Source organism: Tenrec ecaudatus, chromosome 12, assembly GCF_050624435.1.
Source record: "Tenrec ecaudatus isolate mTenEca1 chromosome 12, mTenEca1.hap1, whole genome shotgun sequence".
NCBI lineage: Eukaryota > Metazoa > Chordata > Mammalia > Afrosoricida > Tenrecidae > Tenrec > Tenrec ecaudatus.
In genome coordinates this window covers 89,774,050-89,788,347 of record NC_134541.1, presented here as the reverse complement: position 1 = coordinate 89,788,347, position 14,298 = coordinate 89,774,050, and the positions used below count along the sequence as shown (strand labels likewise).

General features: G+C 40.4%; 1 protein-coding gene across 5 annotated transcripts in view; it reads left to right on the top strand.

The window, feature by feature from the left end:
- SPOCK3 (SPARC (osteonectin), cwcv and kazal like domains proteoglycan 3) overlaps positions 1 to 14,298 on the top strand; it is a 416,201-nt gene that overhangs the window by 308,486 nt on the left and 93,417 nt on the right. For all 5 annotated transcript variants that reach the window (XM_075528014.1, XM_075528013.1, XM_075528011.1 and 2 more), the window contains one exon: positions 9,644 to 9,758. In XM_075528014.1, the coding sequence (XP_075384129.1) occupies positions 9,644 to 9,758 (115 nt within the window). The remainder of the gene's footprint in view (positions 1 to 9,643; positions 9,759 to 14,298) is intronic.

Below are 14,298 nucleotides of genomic sequence, written 5' to 3'. Positions count from 1 at the left end.
GGTTACAGGAAGCTAGATTAATATGATTAGGCACATGGGTATACTTGCTAGACATCAGAAATGTGGATTTTTATAAAAAGTTTACAGGGAAAAATAAATAAGGTGTTTTCATAATCACCTTAAAATAAGAGAAAATATTTCTTTTATAAAGTAGTTATTTTTATAACTATAATATTATTAGCTCACTTAAATCTGAAAGACCTATTAAAATGTTTTATGATTATTATTCCTAGAAAGCTAGCTAGAACTAAACAAAAACAGAAAATTTATACCTGTCCTATTCTTGTTTTATATATTTTTTCATGAGTCAAGACGATACAATGAATCAACAACTTCAAAGCAGAAAATATGTGATTATCTCTCTTAATAAACTAATAGTTCACATGTAAGAAGACTTCAAAGAGTTTATAGAAAATGGAATTGAAGGATAATTGACATTTACCTCAAACTTTTAGAATTCTTGTATTTTCAGTATTTATTTAAGTTTTATAGGAACTTTTGTGCTTAAAAAAAATATTAGTAAAGTAAATCACATTTGATTCATGATTTAATGTGTGGATGTGTATGGTATAAACTTTGAAGAGAGCTAAGATATTTCCAAAATTTAAAATCCAATATCAGCTATAATTAACATTGAATTTCAGTATTCTTTGCTTATATGCCACTTAGAAATTGTGCCATATTTCAGAATTCCTAGACAACCACCTTCAGCCTTTTCATAATTACTTGGTTATCTATAGACATTCTTTTGGTTAGACATTAGACAGTTTAATCACATTTAAAATTTAATGAAATTTTACAAGACAAAATTGTAATTATTTAAACATCGAATAAAGACAAATAATGACAGCTTTCAATAATTATATTTCTCAAAAAATGGTCCACTATGCTAAATCAAATAGATTTAAAGCTTCTCATTAATTTATTAATTTTCATTAATTTATTAATTTTATTCATTTATGAGCTAGTTAAGAATTTTGCCTGGCCAGCAAAGAATTATTTTTCAGGAAAAATATTAGTGTTGTACTGTTAAGAATAATCTGATTAGTCACGGAATATTAGGCTACTGGAGACAGAAACTCTATTTAACTTCAAAATAATGTATAATGAATATATTACAAAAGTAGGTAGTAAAGATATTGTTTCACTTCAGAATTAGCAAGGTATATTTCTTTTAAATTGTGGAGATGATCATTGTCTTTTGTAAGATAGAATACGTTTACCATATTATCATGTATAAATATTCAGACTGGACTTCTAAAGACAATAAATTCTGCCCCTTAATATTTGTGGTTGTTTGACTGCAGTTGAATTGATATTTCATTAACATTTACTAAGAACCTGGTTTGTGACAGTTACTATAAGTGTCGCGCGCTCAGTCTCGCCAGCAAGAAGGACGCGCCACAACAGGATTCTTCCACAGGCGTTTAATGCGGGTTCGATTTGCAGATGCGGAAAAAGACCCCGAAGCCCCAAACTACTGCTGCTTATATGCGCTGTATGGGGACGTGCTGTGCATTGATTGGTGCGTTCGCCAGAACCCTTATTAGCATACTCCAGGGTGGAGTTATGACTACGTCATCTAAGCAGTGCGCATGCTCTAAGTGGTTGTTTACCACTTAACTGGGCCACCGCCGTGACTGCTTGGCGCCATCTTGTAATGGCGGCGAGAGTTGCGGCTTCCCACATCTCCTTTCTTATTTATTTTAGGCCTAATCCATCGATACACCCCGGAGCCTCCAGCAGCCCCAGGAGATCAAGATGGATATAAGAACCCAAATCTGGTCACCCTGATGCGTGCAATGAGCAGAGCTCCGCATGGTGCAAGGGCTGGCCAAGATCCAATTTCTGTCACTCTTCCCAGTGCAATGGGGTCTTCCCCTTGGGGTGCGAGAGCTGACAACTTATGGGGGTTAGTTTTCTTTTAACAAAGAAAGCCAAAGATCATGGGAACTACCGCGCTCAATCGCTAAGAGCGCCTGCGCAATGATGACCTTGTCACGCCTTTGCTGAGCTTTAAGTTTGCAGAGCAACCATAGCAACAACACTCCTCCACAGCACATTATTGCAGCAAATGTAAACACCCCCCATAAGTTGTCAGCTCTCGCCGCCATTACAAGATGGCGCCGGGCAGTCAGGGCGGTGGCCCAGTTAAGTGGTAAACAACCACTTAGAGCATGCGCACTGCTTAGATGACGTAGTCATAACTCCACCCTGGAGTATGCTAATAAGGGTTCTGGCGAACGCACCAATCAATGCACAGCACGTCCCCATACAGCGCATATAAGCAGCAGTAGTTTGGGGCTTCGGGGTCTTTTTCCGCATCTGCAAATCGAACCCGCATTAAACGCCTGTGGAAGAATCCTGTTGTGGCGCGTCCTTCTTGCTGGCGAGACTGAGCACGCGACAAGTGGTGCCAAAACCCGGAAGCAAGCTATGAGCACGTATATGCTGAATATAAAATGGGTGTTTTCGTTGCAAAATACATTTTCTAATTTGAGACAAGATGTCTGCTACCTTGCTGGATTGCTTAATGTAGCCAGCAATTTCCAGCTTAGACACCACGTTGACTACGTAATGGGAGTCAGATATGATGTTAATTGACTCCGTGAATTTCTTAAAAACTTCTAAGACCACCAAACATTCTACTAATTGGGGTGCATCAGCTAAAAATTGTAATGTAGTCAATCGTTTATTACATAACATCCTTTGCCTGTTTTAGAGCCATCTGTATAAATGTCTAAAGCTTCCTTAATGGGGTTGTTAACAGTGACACGGGGAAAAATTACTGGATGAACAGTCACAAATTGCAACAAGGAATGTTTAGGATAATGGTTGTCTATTAGTCCATTAAAACTGCATTTAAAAATTCCCCACTCATCTGTAGTGGCGCACAGTGTAGAAACTTGCTCACTAGTATATGGGACAATGACGCTGTTAGGCTCTCTTCCAAAATGCATAATAGCTGTCTTAACACCCCTTAGGGCCATTGTGGCTACCATAGAAGGGTAGTGTTCAATAGTTTTGGAAGGTGAGGAGTGGGCATGGATCCACAACAAAGGCCCAGTCTGCCACAAGACCGCAGTAGGCGCGCAGGCAGTTTTTAGAATGCACAGCTGAAAAGGAGATTTTATGTCTATTCTATCTAACTGCGCTTCAGAAATGGCCTTTTCAACCTGTTCTAATACTTTCTGGGCTTGAGGAGTGATTTCTCGAGGAGAAGTAATATGGCTTTCTCCTTCCAAGATATTGAACAATGGCTTAAGGTCAGCAGTGTATACCTTTAAATATGGGCGGAGCCAATTGATATCTCCTAGCAACTTTTGAAAATCATTTAATGTCTTTAACTGATCCTTCCATATAGTCAATTTTTGAGGCGTTATGTGACATGGGCTTATTGTGACTCTTAAAAACTGTCCAATTGAAGATTGTTGGACCTTATTTGGTGCTATGGCTAACTGATGGGATTCTAATTCCTTAACTACCTTGCTGCACATCTGGCTCCTCTTCTCCAGTTATTAATATGTCATCCATGTAATGGTAGATTTTTAACTGACCAAATTTTTCTCTGACAGGTGCTAGGGCGTGGTCCACAAATAACTGGCACATAGTAGGACTATTGGCCATTCACTGTAGCAAAACTCGCCACTGAAAGCATTTGTCAGGTTCTTCATGATTAATGGAGGGTAGGGTAAAGGCAAATCTTTCCTGATCTTTCTTATGCAAAGGGATGGAGAAAAAACAATCCTTAATGTCTATTATAATGACGGTCCAGCCTTTAGGTATTGCAGATAGCAATGGGAGGCCTTTCTGCACAGGGCCCATGAGTGACATTTGGGCGTTGATGGCTCTTAAATCATGCAACAATCTCCACTTCCCTGATTTTTTCTTAATAACAAATATGGGTGTGTTCCACGGGGACACGGATGGTTCTAAATGTCCTAGTTCTAGCTGTTCCTTAACTAGCCTTTGTGCCGCAATTAATTTTTCTACTGGGAGCGGCCACTGTGGTACCCAAACTGGCTCTGCTGAGAGCCACGGAATGGGTAGCGGCTCCACAGTGGCCCCTAGGAAAAACCCAGACCTGTGCGATCTTTCTTCACTGCTACCTCTATTGGTTCAGGACGACCCTGTAGGTGTTTCCCAACTCCCTTTCCCGGTACATATCCCATTTTTTTCATAAGTTCTTGACTTATAGGTGAGTAATCATTGGTTAGTACTAATCCTAGGTCTGTCAACATGTCCCTTCCCCACAAATTTACAGGTAAGGGGAGGACATATGGTTGGAACTGGCCTGATTGTCCTTCCTCAGCTTTCCAGTGCAACCGTCTGGTGCTTATCATAGGCATGGATGCATACCCGAGTCCTTGTAGAGACTGTGAAGATTGTGTTACCGGCCAGCAGGAAGGCCACCATTTGGTGGATTTAATGCTTTTGTCTGCCCCTGTGTCTAATATACCTTCAAAGGTTTTCCCTTCAATGTCCAATGTCAAAGTTGGGCGTTGATCTAACTGCACTGAGAAAAAGGCCCCAGCTTCTCCTGATGATCCAAAGCTCATTTTTTCTCTACTAACTTTAGTACTTGGGAACAGTGCATGCTTGCTAGGCAACACCAAGAGCTGCGCGATACGGTCTCCAGGTGAGATGGCATATATTCCTCGTGGGGAGGAGCACATTGCCTTTACTTGTCCTGTAAAATCCTGATCAATGACTCCTGGGTGCACAATTAAGCCTTTTAAGGTGGTGGAGGACCTACCAAGCAGCAAGCCCACGGTGCCTTCTGGAAGGGGACCATAAAAATCCGTAGGGATGGGCTGGCATCCCTGCTGTGGCGTTAGTACTGCTCTGGTGGTGGCACTGAGGTCCACCCCTGCGGATCCCGCAGTGGCCCTTTTGGGAGTGGCCTCCCTAGTGGGCGGAGGCCGTCCTCCTGGATTGCCCCATACATTTGCGGACCCTGGGGACGAGGGCCCCGCTTCCCGTTTTTTGGCTCCTGGTCATTTTGCTCTAGGGGGCGCCCCTTGCTATCTTTCACAGATCTGCATTCGTTGGCCCAATGTCTACCCTTACCACACCGAGGGCAAACTCCCGGGGTCCTTTTGGTCCCTATCCCAGTTTGACTCGCGGTGTCAGTAGGGCAATGTTTTTTAATGTGTCCTTCCTTACCACACTGAAAGCATTTTAGGGGGCCTCTTTTTTGGGCCGCCAATACTGCAGCAGCCAATCCTGCATTTGGCAAAGGACCGCCAACTTCCCTGCAAGCCTTCATCCATGCCTGCAGTCCTTTGGACTTCCAGGGCGTTATAACTGTTCTACATTCTTTAGTACACTGCTCAAAAACTAACTGCTCAATGAGAGGCATGGCTGTGTCCTGATCTCCAAAGATTTTTCCTGCCACTTCCAACATACGGGCGACAAAATCTGAGAAAGGCTCAGTAGGTCCCTGTATAATTTTAGTTAAGTTACCTCTAACCTCTCCTTTATTAGGCAAGATCCTCCATGCCTTGCTCGTGGCAGTATTTATTTGTTGATATACCTGTATTGGGAAGGCTGTGTGATTGTTAACCCATCTTCCCTGACCTGTCAGCATTTCAAAATTCCATGCGGGTTGCCCCGCCGCGGCATTTTCCCTAGCCTGAGCCATTAATAGGTCCTGCCACAAGGATTTCCACTCCAAATACTGTCCTGTTGTCAAGACTGCTTTTGTAACAAAAGTCCAATCAGCAGGTGTCATAGCATTGCCTGTAAGTCTCTCAATCAGGGACTGAGTATAATTTGCATTGATACCATAAGATCTTACTGCTTCAGCTAAGTCCTTCACTTGCTTATGCTCTAAAGGCGTATGATAACGAGCATTATTCTGGTCCTCAAATACTGGGTACATTTGTTGTATTGCTCTGTGGGAACCGGGTGGGCAAAAGGAGTATCCACACCCTTTCTGCCTGTTCTCGCTATAAGGGGGTGGTGCGGACGGGCTCACAGCGGTTACTTGAAAAGCATTACACCGTCCCTCCTCGTAGCGAGCGGCTGCCTCCTCTAACTGTTCCTCTTCTTCCTCGGATAACTCAAGAAGCTCTAGTTCTCGCCACGGGTACAAGGGCTCCAAATGGTGGGCACGGCTCTTCTTCTGTTGATCAACTTCCTCTTTTAATTTTAACTGTGCAGCCTCCTCATTTTTAACAGCTTTGTGCTGCTTCCTACGAGCTCCTTGTTCTTCCTCCCGCTCTGTTTCTGACATGCTCTCCTGAACATCTTCTAAAGCCTGCTGCCCTTGGCGCAATGGCTGCTCACACTCTTTGTCCTCAATGCATGCTTTCACTAGCTTCCAAATGGGTCTAATCCCCGACTTCAGCCGTCCGGCTTCAGTGGCTCGGTCTATGTCTCGCCCTAGCTTATTCCAGCTCGCGGATGTTAGCGAGCCTGTGGAAACAAACCATGGTGCTATCTCATCTATGTTTTTTACAAATTTACACAAAGTCTGTTCTGAAATTTTTAATCCTCTCTTTCTCAATAGAGCATCGAGAGCCGTAACCATAGTCTTTATTGCCGCATTCCCCATGTTGCCTGCTTATGTATACAAGGACTTATCACACGGGCGCGCACGGATTTATCTACACCCGATTTATGCACGATAAAGAAAAGGCAGCTGGCTGTTCGCCGTTAAAACCGAAAGTGGAAGTATTCACACGCTGACACTCAGGCACCAGCAAGCGGCTTAACAATCATTCAGGCTCATGTCTCTCAGAACTTACCGTTTCTTCCCACGCCATGCGGTTCTGAATCCTCCCTGATGACAGGGGGTCTCCGCTCATGCTTGAGGTGGTCGTTCCCGGGTTTCGGCACCACTTGTCGCGTGCTCAGTCTTGCCAGCAAGAAGGACGCGCCACAACAGGATTCTTCCACAGGCGTTTAATGCGGGTTCGATTTGCAGATGCGGAAAAAGACCCCAAAGCCCCAAACTACTGCTGCTTATATGCGCTGTATGGGGACGTGCTGTGCATTGATTGGTGCGTTCGCCAGAACCCTTATTAGCATACTCCAGGGTGGAGTTATGACTACGTCATCTAAGCAGTGCGCATGCTCTAAGTGGTTGTTTACCACTTAACTGGGCCACTGCCCTGACTACCCGGCGCCATTTTGTAATGGCGGCGAGATCTGTGGCTTCCCACATATAAGGACTACTTTATTTTTTAAATTTTTTTCTAGAGGCAGTTACGCATTGGGCTGCTAACCACAAGGTCAGCGATTCAAATGACCAGGTGGTCCATAGGAAAAAAATGGAGCTTTCTACTTCCGTAGAGATTTACAGGCAGGGAAACCCACCCGGCTAGTTCTACCCTATCCTATTGGATTGCCAGGAGTTGGAATCGACTCCATAGCCCTGAGTTTTGAGGGATGTTTTTCCTGTAATGTGTGTGAGAAAATCGAGTCTGAGACCAGGGAAGAGATTAGCCCCGCCTTCCACATCCAGGAACTGTTCTGGTTGGGTGTTGTCAGCTGCTTCCAACACATAGCAGCCCTATGTACAACAGAGCAATCCCTGCCTGGTTCTGCGTCATCGTCACAATATTCTTCTGTTTGGGTCCGTCATTGCAGGCAGTGTCAAATCAACGTGTCTTCCTCTTTTTCACTGTCCCCTGGCTCCCCAAGAATGAAGTCCTGCCATCCTTGCTGCTCCACAATCATCTGTCACAATTCAAATGCATCCACTGTTCCCCAGTCTTCCTGATTCAACAGCCGACTTTACATGCACACAAGGCAATTGAAAATGGCAGGGCTTGGATCTTGTGCGCTTCAGTGCTCAAAGTGACCTCTTAGCGTTCCCATAGCCTGAAGATGTTTCGTGCAGCAGATATAACCAATGCTATTTCCCTCTATCTATTGACTGCTGCCTCCATGAGCACTGATTGTGGATTCAAGCAAGAAAAATCCTTGACAACTTCAACCATTTCTCCATTTATCAATCTCTTACTGATTGTTTCAGTTGTGAAGATTTAGGTCTTCTTTACATTGAGTTGTAAATCCATGCTAAAGGCTGCATTCCCTGATCTTCTTCAGCAAGTATTTCAAGTCCTCTTCACTTTCAGGAAGCAAATCACAGGTTGTTAATAAGCTTTCCTCCAATCCTGATGTTGCATTCTTCATATAAAGCAGCTTCTCTAATCATTCGTTCATCATGCAGGTGGAGTAAGTATGGTGAGAAGATGCTACCCTGCTGCTCACCTGTCCTGACTTTAAACCATCCACTATGGCCTTGTTCTGTTGGCACACCTGCCTCGTGGTCCACGCCTAGGTTCTGCACAAGCACAATGTAGTACTCTGCAATTCTGATTCTTCTCAAGGCTGTCCGAAGGAACCGGTATTCCTGAAATTTGTCTACAACCGTGTTCCCCTTTAGCATTTGTAATAGAATCCTAAATTCACTATTCGTTTCTTTAAAGTTTTGAATACTGTGGTCATAAAACCACTGGCTAAGAGCATGGTATACACTTTCCTCAAAAGCATGCAAAATAGTTTCTGGGGCTTGTTACAATAGTCGTACATAATAATGACGTTTCATAACTTTGTATTTATTCATCTATATGATCTTTTGGAATATCAATTTAAAAATATGAAAATAGGCATTAAAATTCATCATATACCAAAATAAAAAAGATGAAATGTCTGCGTATGCAAATGTATATCCCACAGGAAACTCATCAAAATGTATACTCTTGGAAACTTTATATAAGGTCCCATGAGTCAGGTTTCATTCGTTTAAAACCTTTTAAACTGAGTGTGTGGTTCACTAGAACTTGGGCAACAGCAAATTGGTTCTGAATCCCCAAAGACCACAAGTGAAGTCACACTCCAGCATAGAATGTTTCTGAGCGTTTTCTGACAGTGTTTGCCTGGTTGCCAATGACTCCGATGAAAGGGTTGTAAGAGGAAACATTTAAGAAGCCCTAGACTAGACAGCGGTTGTGATTTGGAGTTTATATATGGTTATACTATGTTAAATAAAATTACTTCTCCATAAATTAACTTATAAATATATACTTTATTGAACATATAAATGTATATGTTTAATCTCTCTCTGCATGTGTGTTGATAATGTCATCCCTTTGGGGAACACCATAAGTAATTCAATTTGTATTTTTTTCATAAGTACAGCATTTCGTAAATTGATACTTTGTTTGTTAGCCTAGCATTTTATGTTAGGCCATTCAATGATGTGCAAGTTGTTCGCCAAAAGCTAAATGAGCACAGGCTCTGAACTTAAAATTTAAATTCCAGTGAGAGAAGTTAAATATGTGCATACTTAACTAATTATTAGGCAAGAATATACGTAAAGGGGGCTAAGAAATACTGTCAAACTCCATGCTATCCCTTTGTCCATTTGATCCCAAATTTCAGAACTCAGGTCATGATGGGACTGTCAGGCTATGAACAACATTCTTACCCTGTTAGGTTTCTGTTGATCAAAATGACACTGAAAACAACTCCATGCCTTGCCCTCTTCATGGATCAGTATCATGTGGATATATAAGATTGTACCTAATTATACTAAATAGACATATGCATGGAACATTTTTTAAAAGCATATGTATAAAATTACTGAAAGAACTATATGTGTTTGGTTTTTGTCTCTCCCTTTATACAGTGCAAACTAGAATATCAGGCGTGTGTTTCAGGAAAGCAGATTTCTGTCAAATGTGAAGGACATTGCCCATGTCTTTCAGATAAGGCAACAAGAACAAGCAGAATCGTTAAGAGAGGTAAGTAATGAGAATATTTATATTATAAATGTATATATGCTTAGATAATATGGAAGGAATATACATGTTCATTATTGGAATGTAGTTTTATGTTCTTTAAATTAAAAAATGTCATTAGATAAACAAAGTTCACTTTTTATAGAAATTTAATGGTACATATTTTGCCATGAAATTTGTTTATTTGCACATTTATGTATTTTAACCTTGATTATTATAACAAGCAATGGTCTTATGTTTTCTTTCATTTATGCCAGTGGTAATATCTGGAGGTCCTTACCATTCTTAAGAAATCTGAAACAATATCATCTACCCATTATTATGAGAGGTACCCCCCAAAATGGATTTTCCCCCCAAGTTTTTAAAATTTCTTTTAGAAAACAACCTTATAACCTTCAAAGTACTCTCCATTATACTTAATGCATCTGTCAAGTCTGCAATTACAGTCTTGGAAACATTTTCCAAACTCCTCTGTTTGGGTGCCTAACAGCACCGCCCTCACATTTTTCTTCACCTCTTCTGCATCCTTAAATTACTGTCCTTTCGTGTCCCTCTGCATTCACAGAAAGAAAAGGAAAGCAGGTGAGTAAGGTGCATACAGCAAGAGAGGCTTGGTTTTGTTTGGCCAATAACTGGCACACTGAAACGGCTGTGTGAGCAGATGCATTGCTGTCTGGAAATGTGACAGTCCCCAATCTGCCACCAATCAGGCCTATTTTTTTGTTGCACACAATTATGCAATCTTTTGAGAAGCTCAAAATAGAAAGTTTGATCAATAGTCTGACCTGGTGGAACTAACTCCAAATGCACTGTGAGTTGACATTATTGTCCGTTCAGGAAGTAGACAGACATCCAGAACAAGGTTTGTCATCATTTGACATTTCACCTTTTTTGAAACAAGAAAATTCTCTTACACTTGAGTTTCCCCCATAGCACTCTTTTCCCCATAGCCCTGTCCTTGTAAGCTGTGTTCAACATCATAACAGTTTTTGCGGCATTTTTCCTGATCAGGAAACAAAATTTCACAGCCACACACTGTGCTCTTAAATCAACCATCACAAAAAATGAGGTTTGAGCAAAACTGCTTTTACAAAAACTTTGCTGTAACCAGAGAGAACCTTCCCAGGTGAAGCCACTGGGTGCACTAACTCAGAGCGAGTTGCCCGATGCTGCCTAGTAGAAAATTCATACTAAAAATTTCCACTCTGCCCAGTGCAATTCCAGTTTTTTGGGGGAGTACCCCAAAATGTCTATGTATTTTTGTTTTTGTTCCTTTAAGAAATTTTGGTGCAAGAAAATTATCAGTGATAAAGATAATAAATTCTTCTATTTATTTTGTAATTTTCTAATTCATAAATTAGATTTTGTAGTGTAAATAGCCTTGTTTTAAAATGAGAGATAATGCTTATGTATTAAAGAAAAAGAAGAAAGTTAGGGAAGCAGATATTTTCTCAAGTCCAATATAATTTTACAGGACATTGGACAAAGTAGCATCACATTCATTAGATGTTAAATTAATATCCTACGCTTATATTTGAACATTATAATAAGAATATTCATTACTTATTCATTATTTTTAAGCATTTCTTAATTGTGTATAGTTCTTAATATAGAAAATTAATTGCTCTCTTTAGTAGAAAAAGAGAAATGTATATGTTGTGAAAAATAAAAACCAAAGCTGTTATGAAGGTTACTTAATATAAACCATATATTTTTACAACAATTTTTACTTATATTAAATATTGTACAAATTACCGTACATACTTGTGTATAAGCCGAGGTTTTCAGCACAAAAAATGTGCTGAAAAACTGGAGTTCGGCTTATATACGGGTCAGTGTACCCCAGTGAGCTTTAACATCTCACTGGGGCCCCCCAAGTAGCCGACATGCGCCCGTTATCTCGTGGGTGATTGCCATTTCTAGGCTGTTCATTCAAAGCCCTGCTGACACTGCAGGGCTTTGAATGTTTGTTTACTCACATCTAGCCAATCAGAGCCATCTCATGATGTATATCTTTGAATAAGCCTTTTAAAGACTGTGTGCGAAGGAGGTGGCATGAATGGATGTCACCTGGTCAAGCCTGACTAACAAAAGGAGGAAATCTCATGAAGCCTGAAATAGAGTTAATAGCAAAGTGGGTTCGAGATGCATGGGAAGACATTCCAGAAAACATGGTGTGACATGCCTTCCAGAAATGTTGTATTAGTAATGCTATGGATGGCAGTGAAGACTGCGCTTTGTATGAAAATGACAGCAATGATGCTGATGATGGCGATCTCAGTGAAGACAGCGTCTATAATGACCTCACACCAGCTGAAGCTCAGCATTGGGATACGGATGATGATGAGAATCCAGTTTTGAAGGATTTTAACTGTTTCCATTTTAGCTTGGTTGCTGATTAAGCTCAGGGAATAGTGCTCCTAAAGTGTCATCATTGTTGATACCTTATTGTTTTGGTTGAACCTATTTTCCACTTACTGTGCTGGTTTACTAATGTTAAATGTCTTGTTGTCCTTTTATTGATGTTTTTAAATTTTAAAATAAATATTTAAATACATTACCCCACTGATGTCTCAATTTTTAGTAATTTTATTTGTATTTGTTTTGATTATTGACACTCACCAATAGCGTCTGCATTTTTCTAAGCTTATACTCAAGTCAATCAATTTTTCTGGTTTCCCAGGTAATAATTAGGTACCTCGACTTATACTCGGGGCGGCTTGTATAATCGAGTATATATGGTATATTGTAAGCTATAATACTTTTCATAATATTTTATACACATATCAAATATGAATTATTATGGAAATGAATGGTTTATATTGAGTAAGCTTCATATTGATTTTGACATTTTTTCCTATCTGAATAAATTTGATAAGTGGCTCTATTGGCTCTGGCAGGCAAAGTGTTAAATTTGTAACCACAGGTTGGCAATTCAAACCCAATCGTCACTCTGGAACAATGATGAGTGTTTCTGTAAAGATTTATAGCCTCGGAAACCCTACAGAGGGTTATTGTGAGTTAGAATCCACTCAATGTCATTGGGGTTTTATGCATATTTTAAACTGAAAGAACTAAAGGGGGAAAAAAGCAAGCCTGTAATTGAAATATTGAGAAATTCTATGAACAAAAATTGAATAAGTCAGAAAGCATCAAAAGAAGATAGAATACACAGAGTGACTAATCTGCATTCCACCATTTCAATTGGTAGCATATGAGCAAGAATCAATGGTTTTAAAGGAAGAGTCCAAGCTTCATCGAAGCGATTAGCCAAAAACAAGGCTCCAGAAGTTTGTGAATACCAACTGAAATATTTCAAGAAGCTGATGAAACATTGAAAATGCTCACTTGTCTATGCCAGGAAATTTGGAAGGCAGTTACTTAGCCAACTGACCAGAAGGGATCAATAGATGCACAAGCTTCAAAGTGAGGTAAGCCAACAGACTGCAACTTATGGAATGCTATCAATAATATCACGTGTAGGTGAGTTTTGCTGAAGATCAAATAACAGCAGTTGCAGCAGGATGTTGCCTGGGAGCTTCCAAGGTGTTCAGGCCAGATTTAGAAGAGAACTTGGAACAAGGGAAATTGTCGCTGATGCCAGATGGACTTTGATTGAAAGCAGAGAATCTCAGAAAGATGCTTACTTGGGTTTTATTGACTCTGAATTCAACTATGTGGATCATAACCCTCTATGGATAGCCTGGAGAGAATTGAGAATCGAGAACTTTTCATGTGCCCCTGCAGAAACTGTACATGTATGAGCAGAACAAAGGAATATCGCATGGTTTCAAAACAAAAAGTGTGTCAGGGTTGTACCTTTTCATGGCATTTTTCAATCTGAATGCTAAACATATATTTAGAGAAGTTGGAGTCTCTGAAGAAGAATGCAGCATCAGGATTGGAGTAGGGACTGTGTAAAGGACAAATGAGCATGTCTATGATGAAGTACAGCCATAATGCTGCTCAAGGGAAAGGACGTTGTCTCAAGTACTTTACGCATGTTGTCAAGTGAGAGCAATCCCTGGAGAAATCCATCATACTTGATGAAGGGTGGGGCTGTGAAGAAGGGGAAGGCTGCTGCAAGTTGGAATTGACTCCCTAGCACCTAACAACACCACCACAGATTGAATCCATCATAACAGATGCAACTTTTGAACTTCAAATATGTTGATCTTTCTATGTTTACAATCAAATGTCAGAGTATCAATTATAAAATGTTATGAAAAATATAGTGCTCAGAACAAGAGGCAGCCTCTTGAGCACAAGTATATACTGTGCAGTTTAGAATCAAGAAAGTATGTTTTCAGGTTGTTTGTTTTCCCCATATTTATTGAGATTATATATAGAGCAAATAATTTGAAAAGCTGAATTATTGTAGGAGAACATGGCAACATGAATAGAAGAAAACTAATTGAAAAACTTGCTTGAGGGTTAGGGTTAGGGTTAGGGTTAGGGTTAGGGAAAAAAAAAACTTGCTTGATAAATTCAAATAAAACTTATAAATCAAAGCACTCAATATGGAACAAATCTCAAAATGAAG